The 26,132-nt window shown below is 44.5% G+C and overlaps 1 protein-coding gene across 1 annotated transcript; it reads right to left on the reverse strand.

Annotated features, from left to right (window-relative positions):
• Positions 1 to 285: 285 nt before the first annotated feature.
• Positions 286 to 24,481, reverse strand: BATF (basic leucine zipper ATF-like transcription factor). Its single transcript, XM_023184356.2, has 3 exons — positions 24,161 to 24,481; positions 21,734 to 21,838; positions 286 to 819 (listed from the first exon to the last, which is right to left on the reverse strand). The coding sequence occupies exons 1-3, from the start codon at positions 24,221 to 24,223 to the stop codon at positions 610 to 612; spliced, it is 378 nt and encodes a 125-aa protein (XP_023040124.1). The 5' UTR covers positions 24,224 to 24,481; the 3' UTR covers positions 286 to 609.
• Between the last annotated feature and the right edge of the window lie 1,651 nt (positions 24,482 to 26,132).

Below are 26,132 nucleotides of genomic sequence, written 5' to 3' on the forward strand. Positions count from 1 at the left end.
CAAGAGCTGAGAAATTCTGTCAAGAAGAAGAAGGAGGAGAAGGAGAAGGGAAGAGGAGGAGGAGGAGGAGGAGGAGGAGGAGGAGGAGGAAGACGAAGAAGATATTTAGAGGAAGGAATTGAAAGCTTCCCAAGTACATCAACAAACCATGGAAAAGAGGAGCTATTAGTGGAGTCCCTAGAGCTCTTTGAGGGTACTAAAGTCCAAAAAACACAGAAGGTCCCAACATAGCAGAATTTAGAGTGTCAAGGGACAGGGTGAAAGAGAGAAACTGCCTTGCCAGACTGGTTTCTTTTAAAGCATTTATTTAGAAAAATAACCCTTCCCTGCCCGCCTTGCTCTGTGCCATGGGACTTGAGCATCTTGCTTGATACTCTTCCGCATTGGGCCTGTAACCCACAGTGGGGGGGTCCAGCACACGCCCCCCGAAACGCTGCGCCACTGTTGGGAGGCTTTACGCCCTTCCAGTCGTGACTGTTCCCGTGTTCACTCCTTGTCCAGGCCTCTGTCTCCGGGTCTCCAGGTCGACAGGCTCCTCTGCGGGATGGGCGCAGCGCTGCCACAGTCTGTGTGCCCCTCCCGAGGCTCTGTTCTCCCTGCATCGGAAGCTCAGGGCTGGAAGCGCGGGGAGCTGACATGAGGCTGGTGGAAGGCGTGGGCGCTGTACACCACCTCGGGGGGCGAGGGCGTGCTGGCGGCTAGCACGGAGCACAGGGGCTCGTGGCTGTTCAGCACCGACGTGAAGTACTTCAGTTCCTCCGTGAGCTGCTTGATCTCCTTGCGCAGAGCCGCGTTCTGTTTCTCCAGGTCTTCGCTCTCCTGTAGGGATGGGGATCAGCACCAAAGGTTAATGTTGGGGAAGGTGGCAAGGCGGGTAGGGTGCGGAGGGACGCAGGAGGGGCCAGATTAGTCGTTCACAGCCATGGAGAAGGGCACCAGAGAATTTTCCTGCACGTGTGACTGTGTGCACAAGTGTATATATGTTTGTAGGTGAGTATGGGCGCATTTACGTAAGCACATGGGTGGGTGTGCATGTGTACACATAGATATGAGGCTGAATCATGTGAAGCTGCTGATATTTGTCTGTTGTCACCTATAAGAATAGCAATTTCAGGCCGGGGTTGGTGGTTCACGCCTGTAATCCTAGCACTTTGGGAGGCTGAGGAGGGCGGATTGCCTGAGCTCAGGAGTTCGAGACCAGCCTGGGCAACATGGTGAAATCCTGTCTCTACTAACATACAAAAACAGAAATTAGCTGGGTGTGGCAGTGCACCTGTAGTCCCAGCTACTTGGGAGGCTGAAGCAGGAGAATTGCTTGAACTGGAGAGGCAGAGTTTGCAGTAAGCCAAGATCCAGCCACTTGACTCCAGCCTGGGCAACACAGCAGGACTCCATCTCTCCCCTCCCCCCAAAAAGCAATTTCACATGGTTCAACCTGATAGAGGGGTGTGTGTGAGTGTGCTCCTCTGCGTGCATGCATGCAAGGGTCTCTGTGAGGGTGTCTGTGGGTGGCAGGTGGCGGGAATATAGCAAGGGAAAGCAACTGGCAGTCCAGAGCCTAAGGAAATGGAAAGTCGTTCATGAGACCGTCTTATACCAGTTTCACTCTTTTCCACTCTGTTATGCCACGTGTTCTCCAAAAGCTCCCAGTGTCTGCATTTCGTCTTACAAATAAAGTCACTAGGTACTTGTCTACTGTACCCAGATTCTAGAATGCTCAGGGTCTTTATAAATACTAAATGGGGCCAGGTGTGGTGGCTCAAGCCTGTAATCCTAGCATTTTGGGAGGCGGGGGCAGGTGGATCACCTGAAATCAGGAGTTCAAGACCAGCCTGGCCAACATGGTGAAACCCTGTCTCTAAAAATACAAAAAAAAAAAAAAAATCAGCCAGGCGTGGTGGCACACACCTGTAATCCCAGCTACCCGGCGGGAGACTGAGGCAAGAGAATTGCTGGAACCCAGGAGGCAGAGGCTGCAGTGAGCCAAGATCATGCCACTGCACTCCAGCCTGGGTGACAGAGCAAGACTCCATCTCAAAAATAAAAATACAAATAAAATAAATAAATACCAAATGGTTAAAGTCTGCCACAGGGTTCTGTTCCACCCTGTCCGGCCTACCAGAGAGCAGCCTGACAGTACTCTGGACATGTCCCAAGCCTGTGAGTTTCTCTTTTTTCCGGACACTCTTTTCCCTGTTGCTTGGGGGAACCATCAAATACATGCTAATCAGAAAAATGCCTGTTAAGAAGTGCTGATTTCTGATCACATCATTAATTAATCAACAATTGCAATCTGGTAATTAGCATTTACTGAAAAGGAATCCCATCTTCAGAAAGCCCAGGAGATTGCAATTCCGGTATAACTTTAAGATTTATATTATTCGACTCAACCAAACAGACTTTCTCTGCTAAGTATTGGTAACCACAGAGGAGAGGCAAATGTCATTGGAGATGCAAATAAAAAAACATTTCAGTTCAAAAGGCAACCTGATATGTGGAGACTAGGTCTTACCTTTCTAGATCTATTTGGGTTAGGTCAGTATTTCCCAAACTTGCCATATCATGAGAATTAATTTGAAGGCTTGTTAAGAATAGAATTTCAGGCCCATCCTAAAATCTAGGAATGTGAATCAGTGATTTTGGGATTCGGGGAGTGAAGTCTACAGACCTGATTTTTTTTTTTTTTTTGTGAGACAGAGTCTCACTGTGTCATCCAGGTTGGAGTACAGTAGTGCAATCTTGGCTCACTGTAACCTCTGCCTCCCAGGTTCAAGCAATTCTCGTGCCTCAGTCTCCCAAGTTGCTGGGATTGCAGGCGGGTGCCACCACGCCTGGCTAGTTTTTGTATTTTTAGTATAGACGGGGTTTCACCATGTTGGCCAGGCTGGTCTGGAAGTCCTGACCTCAGGGGATCTGCCCACCTCGGCGCCCCAAAGTGCTGGAATTACAGGTGAGCCACCATGCCTGGCTGCAGATCTGAATTAAAAAATAATAATAATTTTATGTGCTAAATCCTAGCCGCTAGACTACTAGGGAGCGAAATTTGGATTTTTAACTAGTGCCACAGGTCATTCTAATGATCAGGCAAGTTGGAAAGCACTAGTTAAATGTTATTTTAAATTTCTTTTAATTATTCAAGCACTTATTAAATGCCTATTTGTTAATGCCTGGCTCGATGCCTGACACATAGTATGAACTCAGATGTTTGTTGACTGACAGACTTATGACATCATCTGCTGGCACGAAGAAGGTAACTCAAAAATAGGGTGGGTGGTGAGCAGATGTAAGATAACTTGACATTTAAAATTTGCCCTAAATAGGCTGGGTGCAGTGGCTCACACCTATAATCCCAGCACTTTGGGAGGCCGAGGTGAGAGGATCGCTTGAGCCCAGCAGTTTTTTGTTTTTTTATTTTTATTTTTTGAGACAGTCTCGCTCTGTCTCCCAGGCTGGAGTGCAATGGTGCGATCTCAGCTCACTGCAACCTCTACTTCCTGAGAGCCCAGGAGTTTAAGACCAGCCTGTGCAACATTGTTGAGACCCAGTATCTACAAAAATAAAAAGACAAGAAAATCAGCTATGGAGCACCAGGGGTTGGAGGCTGCAGTGAGCCATGATCGTGCTACTGTACTCCAGCCTCAGTGACGGAGTGAGGTCCTCTCTCAAAAAATAAAATAATAAAACCAAATTTGCCCTAATGAATCCATCCGGGGCATGAGCTGTAGGCTAACGAGGTTAATCGGTTATGTTGTCAATCATCTCAAACCCCACATCCTGGCGGGGGTTGGTGGTCTTTTTTAAATGACAGAGAAGCATATACCAACCGCAGCCTTGCTCATCAAGCCAGGTTCCAGCATCTGTGAAGGACAGACACAAGCATGCTCAGCCTCAGCCTGGCATTTCTTGAATGGGACTCTGAGCTAGAAAGTGTGCCAAGGTCAGTACAAAGGAAGCCCCTCTAAAACGGGGCAGAGGAGTTACCAAGAGACACGATGATGGACTCACAGCACTGCCTTCTGCAAGGTGTGGCAGGCTCATTCATTTTACTGGGTATTTCCTGGCACATCCCAGAAGGAGGGCATCCCCTCTTTACCGAAAGGTAAGATAAAGCAACATGATGAGACTAGGGGGTGTTGGTAAGACGGGAACTGGGGGCCGGGAGTCCTGGCTCCTTCCTCTAGCCCTTTTCTTCGCCCCCTCTGAGAGTTTCCACTGGTGACAACATTTACTGTAAATTCTGTGCTCTGAAGAGCCTGGGCAAACCCCGAGGTAGAAGGGAGGGCCGCTCTGACCTTCTCCCCGCCTAGAGGCTGGCCCAGCTTTCGGGAAGTGACAGCGGGTCCTTCCTCCCTAAGCAAGCTCTGCTGAGCTCACTCTAGCTCTCTCATCTGCCTCCCCCTCCCTGGCTTGCAGATCCCTGGCTTGCTCTAGGCAAAGTTTGTAACCGCTGCCTGCTGCCTCTAACCAGAAAACCACCGCCAGTGATAAGAAACTCGTCTTTACCTTGGGAAGCAAGACTGCTTCCTGCTAGGGCCCCCAAGAAACCCGCCCTGCCAGCCCAGGGACGGTGCAGCCAGCCTGACACTTGTGAGAGAAAGAGTTTGACTTCCCTTGCAGGAGGAAGTGGCTGATCTGGGGCCTTGTCCCTCCATGTCCCTGCTATTGCCCAGTCCACTCGGGCCCTCCTTGGGGCATCATGCCCTGGAAAGGGCTCACCCAAATGAAGGGACAACTGGCCAAGGTGGCGTGGGAGCAGCTGTTTATCCAGAGGTACAACAGTGACATCCCCTAACAAGGAGGGCTGGACACCTACAGCACAGTGAGGTGGGGAGGAAATGCAGCCTCTCCCATATGCATGTCTTCTGCTACAGAGAGGGGTGGGGGTGAGCCTGCATTTGGGCATCCACGTACCCATCTTTCTCCTATTCAGAATTCATCCAGGTCCATCAGACTCCTCACAGTAACGCTCTGTGTGGGATAGGGAAGGTCAGCTGTTATTATCCCCACTCTACAGATGAGGACAACTGAGACCCTGGGACAAACCTACACCACATACCTTTCAAAATGACCACAGACTGGTGGCAGCTGTGCTGTAGGATTCGCCTCAAGACACTTGTTTTCTCAGAAGTTCAGAAACTTTGAGTGTTTGATGCAAAGACTCATTGCTGGCCAGGGAGGGGCAGAGCAGGGCTTGGCTCGGGGCCCTGTGTTCCTTCTCTCACAGACTGCTTCCCCTGAGAGACTGGAGACGTGAGTGGGAAAAGGTCTCCTGAGAACACTAGAAAGTTGGCCAGGTGCAGTGGCTCATGCCTGCAATCCCAGCACTGTGGGAGGCTGAGGTGGGCAGATCTCTTGAGGTCAGGAGTTCAAGACCAGCCTGACCAGCATGGTGAAACCCTCTCTCTACAAAAAATACAAAAATTAGCCGGGCAAGGTGTCACATGCCTGTAGTCCCAGCAACTGGGGAGGCTGAAGCTGGAGAATCACTTAAACCTGGGAGGCGGAGGTTGCAGTGAGCCAGGGTCGCACCATTGCAGTTCAGCCTGGGCAACCAAGCAAGACTCTGTCTCAAAAAAAAAAAAAAAGTCCTTGGCTGCCCTGTGGTCTTCCAGGAGAAAGCTAGGTCTCAGTTTTGGTGACCCACACACAACACAACACAAGATCCCTGAGCTGCTCACATTCTTCCAATCATAGAGCTGACCGTCTGCCTCCTGGGCTACATGGAGAGGGGGCCACCTGGCCAGATACCCTGGACAAGGGCTGACTCGAGGCCAGACCTTCCTCCAGACGCAGAGCCAGGTCCTGAACTCTTGACCATGGTGAGCTCCATCAGCAGCAAATGGAAATAGGGAGCTTGGGCCCGGGTCCTGGCTGGGTGACCCTCAGTGACTCGATTTCCCTATTCAGCTCCAGTTGCCTCACTTTAAAACAGAAAGACTGGACCAAAATAATGATTCTCAACCCCATCCACACACTGGGGTCCCCTGGGGAGCTTTAGCAATCCTGATGCCTGATTCTGATCTAATAGGTCTAAGGTATAACCTGGCTCAATTTATATGAGAAAGGTGGATAGAAACCAATTTTTTTTTTTTTTAAATAGCCCAGCTTAACTAACATTTACTTGTTTATTTATTTTTTGAGACAGAATCTCTCTCTGTTACCCTGACTGGGAGTGCAGTGGTGCAATCTCAGCTCACTGCAACCTCCGCCTCCCTGGTTCAAGCAATTCTCACTACCTCAGTCTTCTGAGTAGCTGAGGTTACAGGTGCCTGCCAACACACCCGGCTAATTTTTTGTATTTCTAGTAGAGACAGGGTTTCACCATGTTGGCCAGGCTGGTTTTGAACTTCTGACCTCAAGTGATATGCCCGCCTCAGCCTCCCAAAGTTCTGGGATTACAGGCGTGAGCCACCTGTGCCCGGCCAATAGCTTTTATTGAATACTTCCGTGTGCCAATCACTCTTCTAAGTATTTTACAGTTATCATTACATTTGATATTTTCAACAAACTTGTGTGGTAGATAATATTATCTCCGTTTTACAGAAGAGGAAAAACTGAGGAACAGAGAAGTTAAGTAACTGGCTCAAGGTCATGCAGCTTGGAAGTTGCAGCACTGGTGCTTGAATTGAGGCACTCTGGCTTCAGAGTCTGTGCCCTCCATCCTCTCTTGCCTTTAAAGTCTGTTTAAACGTTATACTGTTTGACAGTTCTCTCCTGTGAGATAACTCCTCAGCCCGGTTGGCTTTCCAATTTTATCTTTCCTCTTTTCCCACCTCAGGCAAATTCCTCACCTGTGGGGTCACTTGATGCCACCTACCTCTATCATGAACCACAAGCAGCTTGGGGGTAGCTAAGGAAGAGACTTCCTGGGGGTGTGGGAACATTCTGGGAAATCCCCTACTGGAGGGGCTTAGGTGGGGGTCACTCAAAGAGTGCTTCAACAATGGGGAATCCCCAGGCAGTTCCCTCACCCACAGGGAGCCATTAGGAACGAAGACCAAGGACAAGGCTGGCATTTCCTAGCTGGGCTCTGGCCGGGACTCTCCAGACACCCTGAGCAGGGCGGAGGCTTCCTCCCTGCAGCTCCAGTTTAGTGTCTTGACCTTCTCCTTGCATTTTCTAATCACGATTTCCAGAAGGGTGAAAATAGTCCCTGTGTATTTTCTCCTCAACAGTGTCGACATGTAGTCATTTATTGGCAGAGTGACCTTTTGGCTTCCACCCACTCTTAAGTGGCGTTCGAAGTTTATCCCTCACACCCAGATATATGTTCAGGCTCCCTCAGTTACCAGCCCCTGTACGTCACATGCAGAGGGTGGAGCCTGCCATTCCTGGAGCAGGCTTCCGACTGAAAAGTATGACTCTTCCCAAGCCGGGGGAGGATCTAGGCCCACATCTCCCACCATTCCTGGGGAAATCCACCCCAACTGCTGCCTCTCACTTTATGAAAGGAGAAGAAGAATCACCAAACCACAGGTCTTTGCGCTGAATAATGCACGTGTGTGATTCTGGAGGAGACTTCACTTTCATGTCTTAGAGCTGAAACTCTAGGGCCATAAGCAACTTTGTCATTAACAGATGTTTGGCCACATCAGCCATGCCCTCAGGGGCCTGTCTAGTCACAGGGTTAAAAGGCTATTGCCTGGTCCTTGGTTTTCAAGACTATGATTTCATTGCCCTCAAATGTGAAATAACTATAGGTTGGTTCATTCAGCGTCCATCCCAAACCCCTTCTCCTTTGCCTTCCTCTAGGAAAACTGGGAACAGAATTGCTAAAAACAAAAAACAAAAAACAAAAAAAAATCCAGCTTACCTTGTAGCTAGGGGTAGCTGTGTGACAGAACTCTGACCAAAGATACGTAAGCAGAAGTACCTGATGGCTGGGAAGGAGGTGGAGGCAGAGCTTCCCTTCCTACTAAAAAGGCACAGCCTGCTCATAAGGACAAAGACCTCCTTCCGTTAACATAGACTGATGCCCAGAGGCTTGGCACCCATCTCACAGTCTAGAGAGTGAAAGCCTCATACTGAGGATGGCTGCTCAGACAGAAGGAGCTTGGTTCTTCCTTGCTCTAGCCTGGTGTCTCTCCACTTTTGAACTTGTTACATGAAAAGTAGGCCATGATTTGTTGATTCCTGTATTTGATGGCTGGTCTATCACTTGTCTCTGAATGCATGCAATCTTGGCTGATACTGATGCTTCAGGTTACAAAGGTTACCACTAGCAAGGTTATCAATGTTCAAAACCAAACAACAAAACAAATAATAACTGCCATCAAAGCAAGGGTTTGAATAGTTTGTTTTGTTTTAAGCCACCAGGCCACTGTATCTGACAGAGTATCTGGGTACTTACCCACATAATTGCCCCACACTCACTCCACACATTCTGCTCACTCCACACATTCTACTCACTCCACACATTCAGGTACAGACCTGATAGGCTGCGAATGCACTGCTTCTGATTCTCAACCCTGGCTGTGCACACTGCCAGCACCCGGAGTCTTAAACAGCCTGGATTCCTGGATGCCAGACCCCCAGAGGTTCCAATTTAATTGTTCTGGAGTGGTTGCAAGCATCAAGACTTTAAAAATACTTCCTAAGTGAGCCTAATGTGCAGCAAGTCATGTTCATAGTGGATTCCTTTTAAAAATAACGTAAGGCCAGGTGCAGTTGCTGTAATCCTAGCACTTTGGGAGGCTTCTTTGGCAGGAGGGTCATTTGAGCCCAGAAGTTTGAGACCAGCCTGGGCAACATAGTGATATCCAATCTTTACAAAAAATTTAAAAGTTAGCTAGGCACAGTGGCACACACCTGTAGTCCCAGCTCTTTGGGAGGTCAAGATGGGAGGATCATTTGTGCCTGGGAGGTGGAGGCTGCAGTGAGCCATGATTGCACCACTGCACTCCAGCCTGGGGAAAGAGTGAAACTTTGTCTCAAAATAATAATAATATGACATAACTATGTAGTGTTTGATTTTATTACATTTGTGTTGTATTTTTACATATTTTCATTTATTTTATCATTGATAGTATAATATTTGAAAATTTAAAGAGTTGGGAGACTATTTCTAGTTTAAAAAATTTTATAAAACACAATGTCCATTTAAGCAAACTACTATTATATTCTTAAATTGATGAAAACAATTCTAAATAGTCCAGCACAGTTCATTCATATAATGGAAAGGCAAGAGCTCAGGGATCTATTCATGTTTCAGTAATTATAACTTTAACCGTTTCTTTACCCTTTACATTGCTGAGCTCCGTGAGGGCAGGAGCTATTATTGTCTTTACTGTTTTGTCCTCAGCGACAAGGACAGTGCCTGCCACAGAGTAAGTCCTCGATCAAATCACATTGTTTGACTGCCAACTTATAATCTGGAATAATTTTCCAAAATCTGAGATGTGCCTATGAAGAAGGGTCAACTGAGTAAATTTGTGATGTCCACGAGAACTCCTAGAGAGTGAGTAACGTACCACTCAAACACTTCAACAGCTTCTCCTTTGTAACTCTGGGATACTTCCAAATGAATCCAAGAGATTCATTTTTTCAAAAGGCCTAAGTCAAACCTCTGTTTATTCCCCAAACTGAACCAATAGGGTAGGAGTGGCAGAATTACAACCATTTTAAGAACTTCGTCATGACATTTTCGTGTTCAAATTTTACCTTCCCCATTCATACCCAACAAAGGAGACTTGACCAGTTGTGAAAGGCCAACCCCCTGAAACTATTGATATCCTTAAAGAGTTTATAAGCAACCAGAAAGAAGAACGTCTGTGTTCATGTAGGATAACATATCTGATTGTTTGTAGGAAAAGGCCGGCCTCTCTGCATTAAACAAACGAACCGTGTAAAACAAAAAATGACAATATTGCTTTGTTCTTACATTTGCCCTCTCAATTAAGCTGTCAAACAGCCCAGTGAGGTGCTATTGCTTCTCACCTTATGATCCGAATTTAGGTTCAGAGAAATCCCCCCAGGCATGGTTTGAATTAGTTGGGTCTCCACCACATGCCCCATCCAGTTCCTGCTCCTAGCAGCACAATTGCCTTTTTTATTTTATTTTATTTTATTTTATTTTATTTTATTTTATTTTATTTTATTGTATTTTATTTTATTTTATAGACAGGATCTTGCCCTGTTGCCCAGGCTGGAGTGCAGTGGCGCTATCACAGCTCACTGCAACCTCGACCTCCTGGACTCAAGCAAACCTCCCGCCTCAGCCTCCCTAAGTAGCTGGGACCACAGGTGCATGCCTGGATATTTAAAAAAAAAATTTTTTTTGTAGAGATGGAGTTTCGCTACGTTGCTCAGGCTGGTCTCGAGCTCCTGGCCTCAAACAATCCACCGAACTTGGCCTCCCAAAGTGCTGGGATTACAGGTGTGAGCCACTGTGCTCAGCCCCACAATTGCCGTTATTACTGAGCTCCTCCTCACTCCCTTATGGTCTTGAACTTGATCTCCGCCCTACCAGGCACTTTTCTGACCTTTGCCTGGCCTCGCAGCTTGGCCTCAAGGCTCTCTAGGCTGAGATCACCCTCTCCCCAGATCTTTCCAATCTCCTCTTTGATTCACCTTTGATCTCAAACGCCAGGGCTTCAGGAAGGCCTCCCCTGATCGCTGCCCCAATCTCCTCCCTCAGACACTTTCCACATTGCATGATTTCATCTTCTTTGAAGCACTTTACATGTCATGTGATTAGTGTGTTTATTTGTTTGTTTTCCAGCCTGACTTCCAACTGACTGTAAGGTTCGTGAAATCAGAGACTCAATCTGTCCTGTCCCTGCAATATTCTCAGTGCCTAGAACAAACTGTACCTGGCTGATAAATATTTGTTGAGTAGATGAATCACTTCTGTTGATCTCAGCTCTAGTACTGATAATATGGCCTTTGCTTTTTATAATTTTCTGTGTCACACTGCTATCTTAATGGTAAGACATATTCTTATGCCAGCTGAGTACCCTATTTTAGTTACAGGGTCCTCAGTTGCAGGAAATCACATTTTGGTCATAGGAATCCAGTCCTCTCTGCTTGACTCTGGACTTTATCACTTCTTCTGAGTTTTCATGAGAGCTCCATGTCATGTTTCTTGGTTTCCCTGTCTAGGGTGACCAGACATTTACTGGTATACCTGTTGTCTTGGTGTAATATTTCCAAGTTCCATCTTCCACTCTCAAAGTATTGCTTTTTGGGGCATAAATTATAAGGTCTCCTAACAAAACCTGATCCCCAAATTTGAGCTCAATAATATCCTCCCTGTCCTTGTGCTTGATGTCCTCCAGAGTTCCTTCAGCTCTCTGGCTATTTTCTTCTGTTTCTTTAAAAATAAAAAAATATGGTATAACTACATTAAAGATATTTTTTAAAAGTTAAAAACACCTATGATCCTAGTCCCTTAACACAGCTGTTTTCATTTACACACATTGCTAACTCATCCTTTTTTTTTTTGAGACAGGGTCTCACTCTATCACCCAGTCCAGAGCGCAGTGCTCACTGCAGCCTCAACCTCCTGGGCTCAAAAGATCCTCCCACCTCAACCTCCAGAGTAGCTGGGTGCAAGCTACTGCACCTGGCTAATTATTTTTATTTTTTGTAGAGACAGGATCTCACTATGTTGCCCAGCTTGGTCTCAAGTCATCCTCCTGCCTTGGCCTCCCTATGTGTTGGGATTACAGGCATGAACCATCCCACTTGGCTGTCTCATCCTTTTGAACAAACATGCATACTTATTTTTACAAAATTCCAATCACAGTACACATACAATTTGTATTTTGCTTTCTGTCATAACTTTATCACATCTACATAGTCAACATAAATTTTAATGACTACATCATCAAATTGATGATCCACAATTTACTTAAAGTGGTCTTCTAATGTTGGACATCTTGGTTGTCATCAAATTGTCACTATTAAAAATAACGCTGAGATGAACATCTTGATGCACACTGGGTTTTGTCTTTGTTCAATGATTTCCTTGGATAAATTCCTAGGGACGAGATGAACGAGGCAAAGGAGGCATTCAATCTTCCCAATCCTGAGAAGTGTTACTGAAAAAGGGTCATGTCAAATATATAATGTCAGCAGTAGCATATGCTTCTATCCATTTAGCTACAACCTCACTGGCATTTAGGTGTTATAATTTTAAATAATTTACTTGTTGCCAGTTGACTTTATGAAGGCTTCTTAATTTCATGTTAATGTTACAAGTTGTCAGGTATTAAGGAGAAAGAACAACTTTCCATGTGTCTGTCTCCTTAGCGTAGCATTCTTAACTAGGACTGATTTTGCCTTTTCAGGGACATTTAGCAAGTTCTGGAAATATTTTTGGTTGTCAAACCAAGCAGGGTGAGGGGGCGTTCTACTGGCATCTTGTGGGTAAATTTTATATTTTACAAGGCACAGGACAACCCCCAACAACAAAGAATTATCGAACTCGAAGTGTCAATTCCACTGGGGTTGAGAAACCTTGCCTTAATGTGTATCGTTTTCATAATCAGAATCGGAAATTAGGGTATTTTCATTTTGGTAGGAAAAATATTATGTAAGCTTTCTGTTTATAGCCTCTGCCCACTTGGAGTCCTGATGTTTTGCTTTATAAGATTTTCTTTCTGTAGCATAAATATTAAACCTTCATTTATTTAATTTGATGCAAATGTTTTCCCCAATATGCCACTGCCCTTTTAAATTTTGGATTGCAACTTTAAAATCTCTTTTAAACAAAGAAACATTTCCACTTCGGCCACTGTCAAGCTTAGACTCACTCTTTTTCTGGTCTCTTGTTGTGTAGCCGTATGTTTTGGAGCTGATGAGTGCCTAGACAGTTCAAGTGTTCTGGTTAATGGCCTGCTTCTTGGCCCACCTTAGCAAAAGGCCTTATGTAAACACCTGCCTAGTAAAGCTCTGTTCCAGCAAAGTGGCATGAAACAAAAGCAGACTGGTGGGAAGGCAAGAGGTTTGGGCTCTTGGGTGTCATCCGTTTCCTCATTGGAAACATGGCAGGTCACCCTAGAAGATCTCTGAGTTCCCACTTAATTCTGAAATTTTATCAACAAGGTAGTATGACTATTAGGATTGTTATTCACTGCAGAAGCCATCATGTGAACCCATGGTGGAACCCTCTACAGATATCTCACAGTCTGAAGGGGACTTTGTACTGTGGACCCAACCCACCCCTCCTAGGAAGCAGAGGACTAGATTAAGTTCAACAGAGGAGACTAAGAAAACCTCTGAGAAGCTTGCACAGGGGCACTCTGGGGAGACTGTCCCATACTGCTTAAGAGAAGGAAGTCTGGGTGCTGCTGAGAATAGCTCCATCAAGACGTCTTCTGAACAGGCAGCTGTCAGTTTGTGACCTAGGACCATCATCCTATGTAGACAGTTATTCTTTTTTTTTTTTTTTTGAGATGGAGTCTCGCTCTGTCGCCCAGGCTGGAGTGCAGTGGCCGGATCTCAGCTCACTGCAAGTTTCGCCTCCCAGATTCACGCCATTCTCCTGCCTCAGCCTCCCGAGTAGCTGGGACTACAGGTGCCGCCACCATGCCCGGCTAACTTTTTGCATTTTTAGTAGAGACGGGTTTCACCGTGTTGGCCAGCATGGTCTTGATCTCCTGACCTTGTGATCCACCTGCCTCGGCCTCCCAAATAGTCATTCTTTACAGCATTAAGACCAGCATGGAGCTGGACTCCCAATTTCCAATATGCCTCCCAAAAGTAGCCACATCGACCTGTCATCGGTAAGACAAGCAGTTAGGGGTGGTGGATTCCTTGACATGTTTTCCCTCCCTAAAATAGCCTAATTTTTAAAATTCTGATTTTTAAAGTGGTACCCATTCATTATAATAAAAAAGAGAGAAAAGGACCGAGAATAAGATGAACTACCCAAACTCAACTACTCATAACTGCTATTAGCATTTTGGAGAATATCCTTCCAGACACCTCTTTATGCATGCAACCATGCCCAAAACCCACACATTTTACATGAAAGGGTTATACTTTGCATGCGCTTTGTAATTTGCCTTTTTCACTTAATGCTACATCACTGACATCTCTCTATGTTGATAAATACAGATCTATATAATCATTTTTATACCAGCATAAATTTTTTTATTGTATGAATATGTCATAATATGCTTCATCTGCTGTTGTAAGCCACCTGTCAAGTTTTATAGCATTGAAAAAGTATTTACTATTCACAGATAATGATGAACTAAACATCTTTGTAAATTATTTTTTCTTCAGACTCTGTTGTGTCAAAAGTAATTCCTGTGAAAGATGTTAGAAAAGGTTTCAGTTGATATATTGTATCATTTGATATGCCAATTGTACCTATATACATATAGTACCTATCTATATCGATATCATGATCTATATGACATATATGATATCAATTGTAGAATTGATATACTGTATGGAAAGTAAACATGTCTTTACTTTCTTGACCAGGCCTGATGATGGCTGGGGGATAGTGTAGATTTTGGAGGCTGTTGCTTAAAAAACAAAAAAATAAATTCATGAAGAGATTCAAGGAAAATATAGGTTAGGGAAGATGAATACTTCTGCATCAGAGTTTGAAGAAAGAGGCAGTAAAACTTAATGGTTAGGAAAATGGGTTCTGAAGTCAGACAGACCTAGTCACAAGCTGTGTCATCTCCATCAAGTTACTTAATGCAAGGAATTATAAAATACGACTTTTATGCAGATTAAATGATATGCTGCAGGGAGAGCACTTGAAGCACAGTCGTTAACACGTAGTCATTTGTTCAATTCACATGGTTTTTTCTTAAAAGAAATTCATAGCAGTGGAGACAGAAGAGTCGCATCTCTTTCCATGAATGATTCACTGATTCTACATTGAACTTTTTAAGGGTGGAACTAGCCTGAACATTCCTGACCTGTGACTTCTCTGTGCCAGCAAACTTTATGGCATGGTCTCCCAGAGAGAGCAAAAGAATTCTGGGAGTGAAATAGGACCGTAAGCATCCTTCTCTGCCTCCTCAGAAGGCCAAGAACAATAATGCTACCCTAACATCTTTTCCTCCATTACTTGATATTCCTCCCATTGTAAATACCGTATTTCTCACCATGTTAGCTCAAAGCTTCATTTAATGCATAATTTATACTCATTACTTTTCTGTCATATATGACAAAGCACGTCCCTGGAACCTGTAAACCTCTCTTTTTTCTTAAACAGATGTGAGACTCCTTCAGGAGGCAGCCCCAGGCAAGCACCTGGCCCACTTCCATCTAAAAGAGTACCTAAATCTTGAGCTTTCAAACTTGGCTGTTACTCTCACTTGCTTTCAGCTCCATCCACCAGGCCAGATTTGACTTGTCAACAGCTCGGCTCAGGGCTAACACTGCTGTTTGCCACTGCTCCCGGTAACTCTGCTAATTTTAGCCTTTTCATGAACAAAGCTTCTTAATTGACCTCAGCTCTCTTTTCCACTGATCCTCCTGGCCTTTGACTTGAAATCCTTCCAGTTGTACAGCACCACATAGCCACTACCAACCAACCAGGATGGCTACACAAAGGGAACGGATTCACCATCTTTTATCATATAGTATTGTGGACCTTAGAATCACTCAAATCCCAACCTACAGTTGGTTCTCCCAAGGGCTGAGATATTTATGTACGATGTTCAAAAGATAATGTCAAGATTGAATACTCTTCCATGTCATGATGGAAGATTATTTAATGTTTGATGTCAGAATTAGAAAAGAAATCATCCTAATGCATGTGTGGTAGTGATCAATGTTGAGAATTTTGATAGCTATATTACAAAGATAAAAGCATGTGATAAAAAATCCCAAACTGTATAAAAGGTAAAGAATGCAAAGTATGTCCCTCTTACGTTAGATCTTTAGTCCTACTTTTCAGAAATAAATATCATTAACAATGTTTTATAATCTATTTGAAAATGTTTGCATTTACACTTATGCATATATGGACCTTTTTCTTTTTATTAAAAACAGAAGGGGCTGGGCGCTGTGGCTCACACCTGTAATCCCAACGCTTTGGGAGGCCAACATGGGCAGATCGCTAGAGCTCAGGAGTTCGAGATTAGCCTGGGCAACGTAGCGAGACCCTGTCTCTAAAAACAAACAAACAAACAAATACATAAATAACATTAAATTTAAAAACTAATGGGAGCCAACAATGGACTATATTTATACTTTTTAAATTTAAAAGTACAGAAACTTGATAATCTTTCCAGATTAGCACATTCAGATGTAACTCATTATTTTCACATCTCTACAATATTCCACAGAATGGACAATGACTTCTTGAATCCCTTATTGATGAATTTTTTTTAGCTTGTATTCAGTCTTTCCTATAAGAAACAATGCAGCAATGATTATCTTTACATGTACAGAACTGTATGATCTATGGATTTGCTTGTGAATACACTCCTGGATGTCAAATTGCTGAGTCACAGGGTATGTGCACCTATAATTTAGATGGACGTGGGCAAATTGCCCTCTACCGGGGTTATGCAGGCTCTACTACTAGCTGTGTGTGATGGTGCCTGCTTCTCCATTGCCTTGGCAACATTGGGTATCAACAACATGTTTCACCTTTGCCAGCCTCACTGCTGCTTTAATTGGCATTTTCCTAACTAAATAAGGTCTACCATCTTTTCACACATTTATTTGCCACTTAGTTCTCTTTTCTGTAAATTACCTATTCATAGTCATTGTTCATTTTTCTTTTGGGTTGTTAATCATTTCCGATTCATAAGAACTCTCTCATATAGTAAGTAAACATACCTTTTTTGGTCATATGTGTTAGACAGATCTTTTTCTTCAGTTTGTCATTTGCCTTCGGTTTTGCATACAGTATTTTGATCTATATAGCAACTTTTACTTTTTATGAATAAAAATAATGTATATCAATCTTTTCCTTTATGGCTTCAGGGTTTTAAGTTTTATTTAGAAAATAATTATTCATTCCAAGATACATTGTTAATGGTTATTTGTCTTTTCAAGTTTCTTTAGCTTCCTTTTTAAAAAAAATTTAACATTTAATCTGTGTGTATGTGTGTTGTATAAGAAATGAAGGATCCAGCTTCCCTCCCCCCCCCCAAGAGACTAGCCAATTGTCTCAACTCTGTTGAATAATTCAGCTTTCTCTTATTGGTTTGAAATGCCATCCTGGTCATTTTGTATTAATTAATTTATTTATTTTGAGATGGAGTCTCGCTCTGTCACCCAGGCTGGAGTGCAGTGGTGCGATCTCGGCTCACTGCAACCTTTGCCTCCCGAATTCAAGTGATTCTCCTGTCTCAGCCTCCTGAGCAGCTGGGATTACAGGCATCTGCCACGACACCAGCTAATTTTTGTAAATTTTTTAGTAGAGACAGGGTTTCACTATGTTGGCCAGGCTGGTCTTGAACTCCTGACTTCAAGTAATCCACCATCCTCAGCCTCCCAAAGTGCTGGGATTACAGGCGTGAGCCACCGTGCCCAGCCCATTTTGTATTTATACTTGTGTCTTAGGAGTTGAAATATGTATTTGGGTCTTAAAATCTGGATTTGTTTTTGGATCTGTTTCCATATTCTATCCTGTTCAATGTTCTGTCTTTTCCACATTGTTTTGATTTCTGTATTTGTGTTTCACTTTAATATGTTGGTCAGTTAATCTTTTTTCATTACTCTTATTCTTCAGAATTTTCCTGGCAATTGTCATATGATTTTTTTCACTGGACACTAAGAATAGCTAATCCAGTTCTTGCCCAAATCCCAGAAAACCCTATTGGGTTTTTATTGGAATCACATTAAATTTATCAATTAATTTAAGGAAAATTGCTAACTTTACATAGGTATATCTTTACAATTATATGAATCTTTTTAAAGTCATTTAGGATACTCTTCATAATTTTTGTTAAATTATTCCTTCCTTCCATTTGTTGCTGTCATTGGTATTATAAATGGGACCTTTCCTTCCATTAATTTCCTAATTGGTTATGTTTTGTTTATAGGAACGTTATTACATTTGTTTTAATTTTAGAAGCTGACTGCATTCTCTTATTATTTCAATAATTTTTCAACTGATTATCTTAGATCCATTTATTAGCTATTGATATCTTTTAGAAACTAATTGGTCAAGTTATGCCTTTCTCATTTTTAATCAACATCTGTACTATATATAATGAACCCTATAGTTGTCTGCAGGAGAAAAGGAACTAAGTGCAATGGGTGCTTGTGTGAGATGCTCAACAAAAGGAGAATTAAAACAGAATTAGATTGTTCGTTGATGTCACAATTACGAAAGGAATCACCTGATCCATTTTATGTCAGAGATAGTCAAGGCCAGGGATTTATAACACAATCATAAAAAGAGGCTCTCTCCCTACTCTGTCAATTTTTAAAGTAATCAATGTACAATGTCTTGGTGCCAGCTATTTATAGGACAGATACTGAAATGTTGAATAGTAAGCATCCCACACTCTCACTAGAGGAACAAGATAATTGTTTCAGTATTTTAAGGTTGATAATAGTGACAGCAGTTGAAACTAAGAAAATATCCCAGTGTATATGAAGCTAGAACCCTAATAGGAATGTGGTCCTTGTTTGATATGGTACTCTCAGTAGCTCCCAAACCCTCATCTGTAAAGCACTGGTAGGCAAGTCCTATGACCATGTCTGAGGGCCAGAGAACAATCCCAGCATGTGGAACCAAGCATGGAAAGGAGTCAAGTGCAAACCACACACTGAACCCTGACACTGGTGGTAAACCAGAAGACTTTTCACCTGAATCTCAGACATAATTAAGAGGATAATGGATGGAGAAGATGGGTGATTGCCATCTCGGAGGAAAGGAAGATTTCAAACCACAGCTAAATCTTGATGGTGGCAGATTGAACACGTTGCTGCCAAAAGCTTCTACCTGAAGCCAAGAAACATAAGTTGCATTGGCCGCAGTCCGCAGGCTTGCTGTGTCAACTCTGCTGTGACCCACTCATCAGGCAAAAGGTGAAGACGATGCTGTGGTGCTCAAAAGAAAGCAGTGGGGGAGGAATCTGTGTTCAGATGTGGGGAAGATGGGAACATTCCAGAGACTGAGGCTGGGGTGTGGCTATGGATATGCTGATTATATGACTTGGGGTTCTGTGAACTCTCAAGCTCTAGAGATTATCCTAATGTCACATGACTTGTATAATTAGATGAGCTGACTCTTTGGGCTCTGACATTTGTCTTGGAGAGGGAGAGAGCTGAGTTAGTGTTGAAAGCCTTGCCACAGCAAAGACACATCTGTGTCACCCTATTAATATGTCCACAAGGGGTTGGACTAAGACCAGTAAGTTGAATTTACAGGGAGGCAGGGGTGCAGCTTCACATAGCGAAGACTCTTCTGTTCATAAATTAGGAGACAGGAAGATCTCTAACCCTAGAAGTGACCAGACATACAAGGGGACCATTGGCTGGAGGTGTAGCAGAGAAATCTGAAGCATCAAGCTTATGTCTGAACTTTAAAGCCTTTAAGAAACCTTTCAACCCTTAGCTTCTGTGATTAAATATACATAAAATGGATATATGTTTATATATATAATGTGTATGTGTGTATAATTTGTGATTATTTATCTTGCTTCTTATAATAATGATTATTACCCTTATTAATACTCAAATGTTTGTGTATTTATGAATGACAGGCATTGTGTTGGGCTCTTTAAATGCACAACCTGTGTAGGGTAGTTACTGTCATTTTCCACTTTCTGGATAAGGAAACCAAGCCCAAGGGAGGCTAAGAATATCTCTGTCACACAGATAGGCAGCAGGGCTGGGATTCAATCCCTGTTCTGACTGCCAAGCTGCTGAACTATACTCACTCTCCACTTAAGAAAACAAGTACACACTGACAAAGCTTACAGCAGTTTGCCAGTCTCAGGACACTGTCTACTTGTACACAAGGAAGATTTTATCCTTTTAAATTTTGATTGGTCTGTTTGCTTGCTCTAAAGAATACTGAATCAGAATTAGCCTCTGATAGAGAAAGAGGTAAGGATCATAGATGTTCAAGCTTAAGATGGTAAACCAGAATGTGGGGACACAACGAAATCACGGAGAACATACAAGCAGCAGGGCCACCAACAACTTGACATTCGGACTGTTGAGCACAGTTAGTACAGACTTTCTGTTCTTTCTTTCTTTCCAAAAAGTTAACAAATAGTTGTGAACTTGATGTTAGTGTGCAATGGAGGATATGCTGAATACATTTCAAATAAAACCCAAGCACCCAATCAGAGCTGTTGGTGCAGTCTGCTCTGTTTCTTATAAAGCTAAAAGATGCATTCTTTCCCCTAAAACTACATCTTACTTACTTATTCTTGATATGGTTAACACAGCTATTCTAACTGGCTGATTATCATGCTAATCTTCCAAATAAGTACAAGCTTATTCATTTTTGGTGCCAAGTGCACTTTTTCCATGGAAAGGAATTGCTAGGCTCTTAGACATAAGGGAATATTTCTGGAGGAAGGGCAGGAAGGTAGAATTGCTAGGGAAGGGGATGAGGGGATGGAGAGAAAGAAACGAAGAGTTGGTTGAACAAGAACCATACTGGGGGCAGAGTGAAGAGAGGTAAGGTGGTAAGGTATGAGCAATGAGGAGAAAGCAGTACTTCATGAGGGGCACAGCCAGAACCTAGAAACACCATCTAGGGCCCTGGCCACTGGTGGAACTGCAGTCCAGCACTGCTCAAGGCCCCGGACTGCTCAAGCCAGATGTCAACGCTTTCTCTAGAAAAATTTGGAACTAGAGGCAACTCAACTAGGACGGTGATCATCCCAGATAAGTGCACTTGAAATAGAATGTTTCACAGACCCCTTGGGGTAGCATTAAAGACAGAAATTTCAAAATAAGACTTTAATAATGCTCTGAAAAGAGAAATCCAGTGCAGTGCCCTGTGGACCTCCTTGTGTCAAATGCAGGGCATTTGGGTGTCTGCCAAGGGATGCGACTACATGTGGTCCTTGCGCTGCGAGATAATGGGCCATCCCCAAAGTACTTGATACCTTCTAAATTGTTTCCTAATACAGCTCTGCCTTCTCCTTTCTTCATCCTTCTCATGAAGGATGGAGCACCATGGAGCACTCTCTGGCTGCCCCATCCCTGAGCAAGTGGTTCTGCCTTCAGCTCAGCCTCTGGGCTTCCCACACTCAACTCACCTACCCCTTGAGCCCTCCTGGGGTAGAAAGGCCCATTTCTCTGTTCAGCCTCCTGGCCCATTCCCTGCTACAGAGCCTTCTATTTTTTTTTTTTTTTTTTTTTTGTGTCGGACTTAAATTTTGGTCTTGCCACCCGGGTTGAGTGTAATGGTGTGATCTCGGCTCACTGCAACCTCTGCCTGTTCAAGTGATTTTCCTGCCTCAGCCTCCCGAGTAGCTGGGATTACAGGCATGCACCACCACACCTGGCTAATTTTTTGTATCTTTAGTAGAGACGTGCTTTCACCATGTTGGCCAGGCTGGTCTCAAACTCCTGACCTTAGGTGATCCACCCACCTTGGCCTCCCAAAGTGGATTACAGGTGTGAACCACCATGCCCGGCCTACAGAGCCTTCTTGAAGCACTTGCAGGAGAGCTTCCCTTCCCCACCTTACCCCACAGCCCTCACCCTCCACTAACCTGCCCCACATACACAACCCCATGCAAGCAGAATCAAAACTATGGTCCAAGGGTTCCCAGATGGTGGAGGGCAAAGCCTAAAGCTCACGAGGATGAAGATCGATCTGAACACTTACCAGGTGCAGGGTGTCGGCCTTCTGTGTCTGCCTCTGTCGGCTCTTCTGGGCAGCGATACGATTTTTCTCCCTCCTCTGAACTCTTCTCACATCATCAGATGAGTCCTGGGAAGCAGAGACGGGAAGGATTACATGGGTCTGCTCCTCCCTTCTGAGTGAAAGCAGGCTCTGGTGGTATGTGGTATCCGTCCAGCCATCCTTCCATGCCTTCGTCTCTGCACAAACCCTCCATCCCCCTATTTACCAAAAGCCTGCACCCGAAGGATAGCTCTTCTCCATGCCTGGTTACACATCCCCAGGTCTCTGTCTTTTTGGACCAAAAGCTACAGGAAAAAGTCAAGAGAACTTGAGGCCTCAATAGAGCTGTATTTGGCAAAAAAAAAAAGGTTAAAGCGATGAAGTATGTTTTGTCACCTCTCCTCTGTAGGGCTGCTCCACCCTTTCCCTCTCACTTTTTGGCCTTTAGCCTCTTCTTGCTGTTCTTTTAGCTGTTTTCTTTTTCTCAAACTTTGTTGAGCGCCTACTGTATGCCAACCTCTGTGCAAGTGTTCTTTCAGAGGTGCTCTTGTTTAATTCCCTAATGCTGCGAAGTTGATATCATCATTTCCATTTTATATGTGAGGAAACTGAGGCTTTAAGAGTGTGCCCAAGGACTCCCGGTCATCTGAGAGTGCTGCATCTTCTGGTGTTGAGCCCGATGCCTTTCTAAGACCCTTCCCCCACTGCATCCCATGTGGTCTTCTGCTGCATTCCTGAGCTGTGGTGCATCCGAGATCTGCCTCCTCTTTCTCTCCGTTGTGCTCAGCCACTGCGACATTCCCCATGGCCCCAACACAATGCCTGGCACATCAATGCCAAAAAGAACGTTAAAGGTGGAGGTGACCTGGCAGTGATGGGTAGTAGATGGGTGCTTGGTAGGATAAGGGGATCTTTGGGTGTTCTCTAATTACGCCCAGAAATGGGCATGTCCTGTGCCTGGGCAGAGAGGTTAGCTCCAGTTCTCCCCCAGATGCTGCAGCATAGGTGTAGGAGTCTTGGCAACTCATGCCCTGTTCCCTCCCACATCCCCCACAGGCTAGAGGGGCGCAGATCCAAGGGCAAAGCTCTGGGCTCACTGAGTACTGGGCTCACCAACATATCCAATACTTTCAGGCCATTGTGGTAGAAGGTCATTGGCATAGATAGGAAGGAAGTGCTCTTCCTCTAAGGGGGATGGGGCACCAAGTTGCCATGGAAGCCATGAGTAATTTCCTTCCTAAGAAGAGTACAAACTTCCAGGCAGTCAGAGCTACTCTGATACCATCTTGAGCAGAGGACTGGATTCTGTGACTTCTAGAGGTCTCCATCCAGACTCATCCCAGCCTGCTGCTCCATTACTAGAGGCTTAGGATAGATGCCCTATGCAATATTTATATACTTTTATTTTGGCTTCAGCATTTGGAAAGCCCTCCTGGATACCTGTGCTAAGGAAAGAATGCAGTTTTTAAAAGATGAAGGTGGAGAAAATTTTAACCCACGGATACATGTTGGATGAGTAAGAGGAGGACTTCCTATAGCAAGGGATGTCAAGAGTGTGGTGCAAGACAAAACCCTAGAAGCTGTGAGATGGGCAGGGCACTCCTTTTTTGGTAATCCTCAACCTAAAACCTTTGGACTTGGAAGTCACAATCTAGACTCCAAATGCTCCCACAATCCCTATCTCAGTCTCTCTGGTTTCCCCAGAGCTAAGATGAACTACCAGCAAATGTCTTCCAACAAATTTCCAGAGCCACCTCCTCATTCATTTCCTTGCTCCTGTCCAGAAGCCACAGGGAAAGAGGTATTGGCTGGACCTCTAGCATCCCTCCTTGCTGGCTGTGCTAGCAACAGAGGCAGTGCCCCAGTAGAGAGATGCTTCTATGCTAGCCTGGATTTCTCCTCCTCCTCCTCCTCCTTCTTCCTCTTATTCTTTTTTTTTTTAATTTAACTTCTCCCTTACCTGTTTTCTCTCTTTCCCCATTGGCTGTCTCCTGGGGAACTACATATCTAGGATTTGAGCTGTGTATGCCAGCAGCCCGCTTGAAAACTCCTCTCACTTTTCTACAGCCTTGGAGAACAGTAGACTCTTTTCTCTGTGTTCTTTGATGTTCATCCTCCTCTTTGCTTCCTAGAAAGCTTTTTAGGGTGGCAACCTCAGTGAGGCAGAGGTGATAGGCAGCCTTGGAAAATGGAGAGAAAAACGGACTTTGGCAGAATAGGTGGAAGGAGGAGGATCTCTGCCAATATGCACAGCTTAGTAGCAAATTCCATGTCTTAAGTCTAACAGAGTGCCCGTGCCACGAGCCACTTCCTCCATCCTCAGCTCCCTGGGCAGGACAAGGAAGCCTGGGTCTCTTTCCATCCCCCAGGAGAATCAGAAGGTAGGAGAGAGGAAAAGGAGGACTCTACCTGTTTGCCAGGGGGAGGAGAGCGGCTGAAGCTGGAGTCACTGCTGTCGGAGCTGTGAGGCATGGCTGAAATCTTCCGGGCTCTCACACTCAGCCCCAGGCACCTCTGGGCTCTCTTGTCACCAGCTGGGCTCCCTTCCTGACTTCTCCTGGGCCACCAGCCCACCACCCCCTACAGGTGCCTCCTCTGCCTGCCCTGTAGCCACCTCCGACCCCTGCGTCCTCCTCACTCTGGGGTGCAGAGGGACTGCTCCCCAAAGGGACATGTCGCTCGCTTTGGGGCTTGCACGCTCTCTCTCTCTCTTGTGGTTTCTGGTAACTCACGCTGGAAGTCACATGGGCGGAAACTTCAGCAAGTTAGAAGTTAGAGAGAAAAATACATATCTGGGAAAAGACCTACAGAATTATGTGAAAGAAAAAAAAATACAGATACCTTCCGACAGTTTGAAAGACACAGCAGCCCTCTTCAATTGATGAAGATAAAAGAGAAAAACAGCCCAGGCAGGGAAAAACCCCAGCCAGAATTAGCAAGTCCGTCTTCTGTCAACATAGGCAGAGAGGAGAGGACAACCAGGAAAATGTTTCCATTGTCACACGCCTTGATTTTTAAACCAAAATAAAGTAACAGGACTGGGATTTCTTTCTGGTTTTCAGCTGAAAGCAGCTGCTCACCCATCTTGTCTTTCCTCACCTCTTACAGTCCAGCCAGCCTCGGGGTGGTCAGGAGGTAAAACAATCCAAGGGTATTCTCCTTTCCTGACCCTCAAACACAGGGCTGTGGGAGATCAGAAAGCCACGAGGGAGGCTCTAGAATGGCTGCTCTGAAAGCCTATTAAGCGCCTCTGTTTGGCAGGGAGCTCACACTCTTTAGAGAAAAGATGCCTTCCATATCGAGCAACTCGAGCCAGGCCCTGCATCTTTATGATTCAAGGTCACCAGGTCAGAACCCAGAATGGAGAAACAGTTAAAAAAAAAAAAAAGTGAAACAAATACTACACTTGGAGTCAGACCAACCAAGATTTAAATTCTAGTTCTACCACTTCATATGTCTGTGGCCCTGGGTGGCCCACTTGAGCTCTGTGACCTTCATTATCTTCATCTGTAAACAGAGGATGGTAAAACCTGCCCTGCCTACCTCTTAGGAATGTGACACTAAGCAAATGACAATATGGATTAGAATGCCCTGGCAGACTTTGAAGTATATGACTGAGAGGGTAAGTGTAGGGTATTCCCAGCCTTGCCATGAGCTTATCTGTAGAGTTCTCAGTGAGCAATTCAACCCTCACCTGGGCATCATGGCTTTTTCAAAAGGCCTTACCTTATTCCCAGTATGGCTTCCCAGAAGCCGAACATTTGCCTTATTAAATTTTAGGATTGACAGGAAGTTATGGCTCCTAGAGGATTTTTGTATCCACGAGCTGAATTTCTAGGCTAAGACAATAGTGTCCTAAGGTTAAATTAAGCAAGACAAAATTCTTTTCCTATGGAGGAAAATAAAGCAGGGTTGGAGATTAGGGAATTTTGGGTGGTCAGAGGGGCCTTGCCCAAAGAGGGGATACCTGGGCAGAGATTCGAAGGAAGAGAGGGAGTGAATGGAGTGAGTGTCTCAGGGAAGAACATTCCAGGACCTGAGGTGGAAGTGTGCTTGGAGTAGTGGGAAAACAGCAGGGGGGGCCAGGTAGTTGGATCCCAGAGGCAGCAAAAGTGGCAGGAGATGAGGTCAGTGAGGTAATGGCCCGGTCAGGGAGGGCCTTAGAGATTACTATTAGGATTTTAGCTTTCATTCTGAAAGACATGGTGAGCCCATGGAGGGTCTCCCTTCCACCTTCATTCTTGTCCTCTACCGCAGCTACTGTTCATTTCTCCCATAGTACTTACCCAGTTTTGTACTTATTTTATTAGTTTACTGATTTATCTTTTTTTCTGTTTCCCTCAATAGAAAGTTAAAACCATTTATACCTTTATTAATACAT

Source organism: Piliocolobus tephrosceles, chromosome 6 (genome assembly GCF_002776525.5).
Source record: "Piliocolobus tephrosceles isolate RC106 chromosome 6, ASM277652v3, whole genome shotgun sequence".
Classification (NCBI taxonomy): Eukaryota; Metazoa; Chordata; class Mammalia; order Primates; family Cercopithecidae; genus Piliocolobus; species Piliocolobus tephrosceles.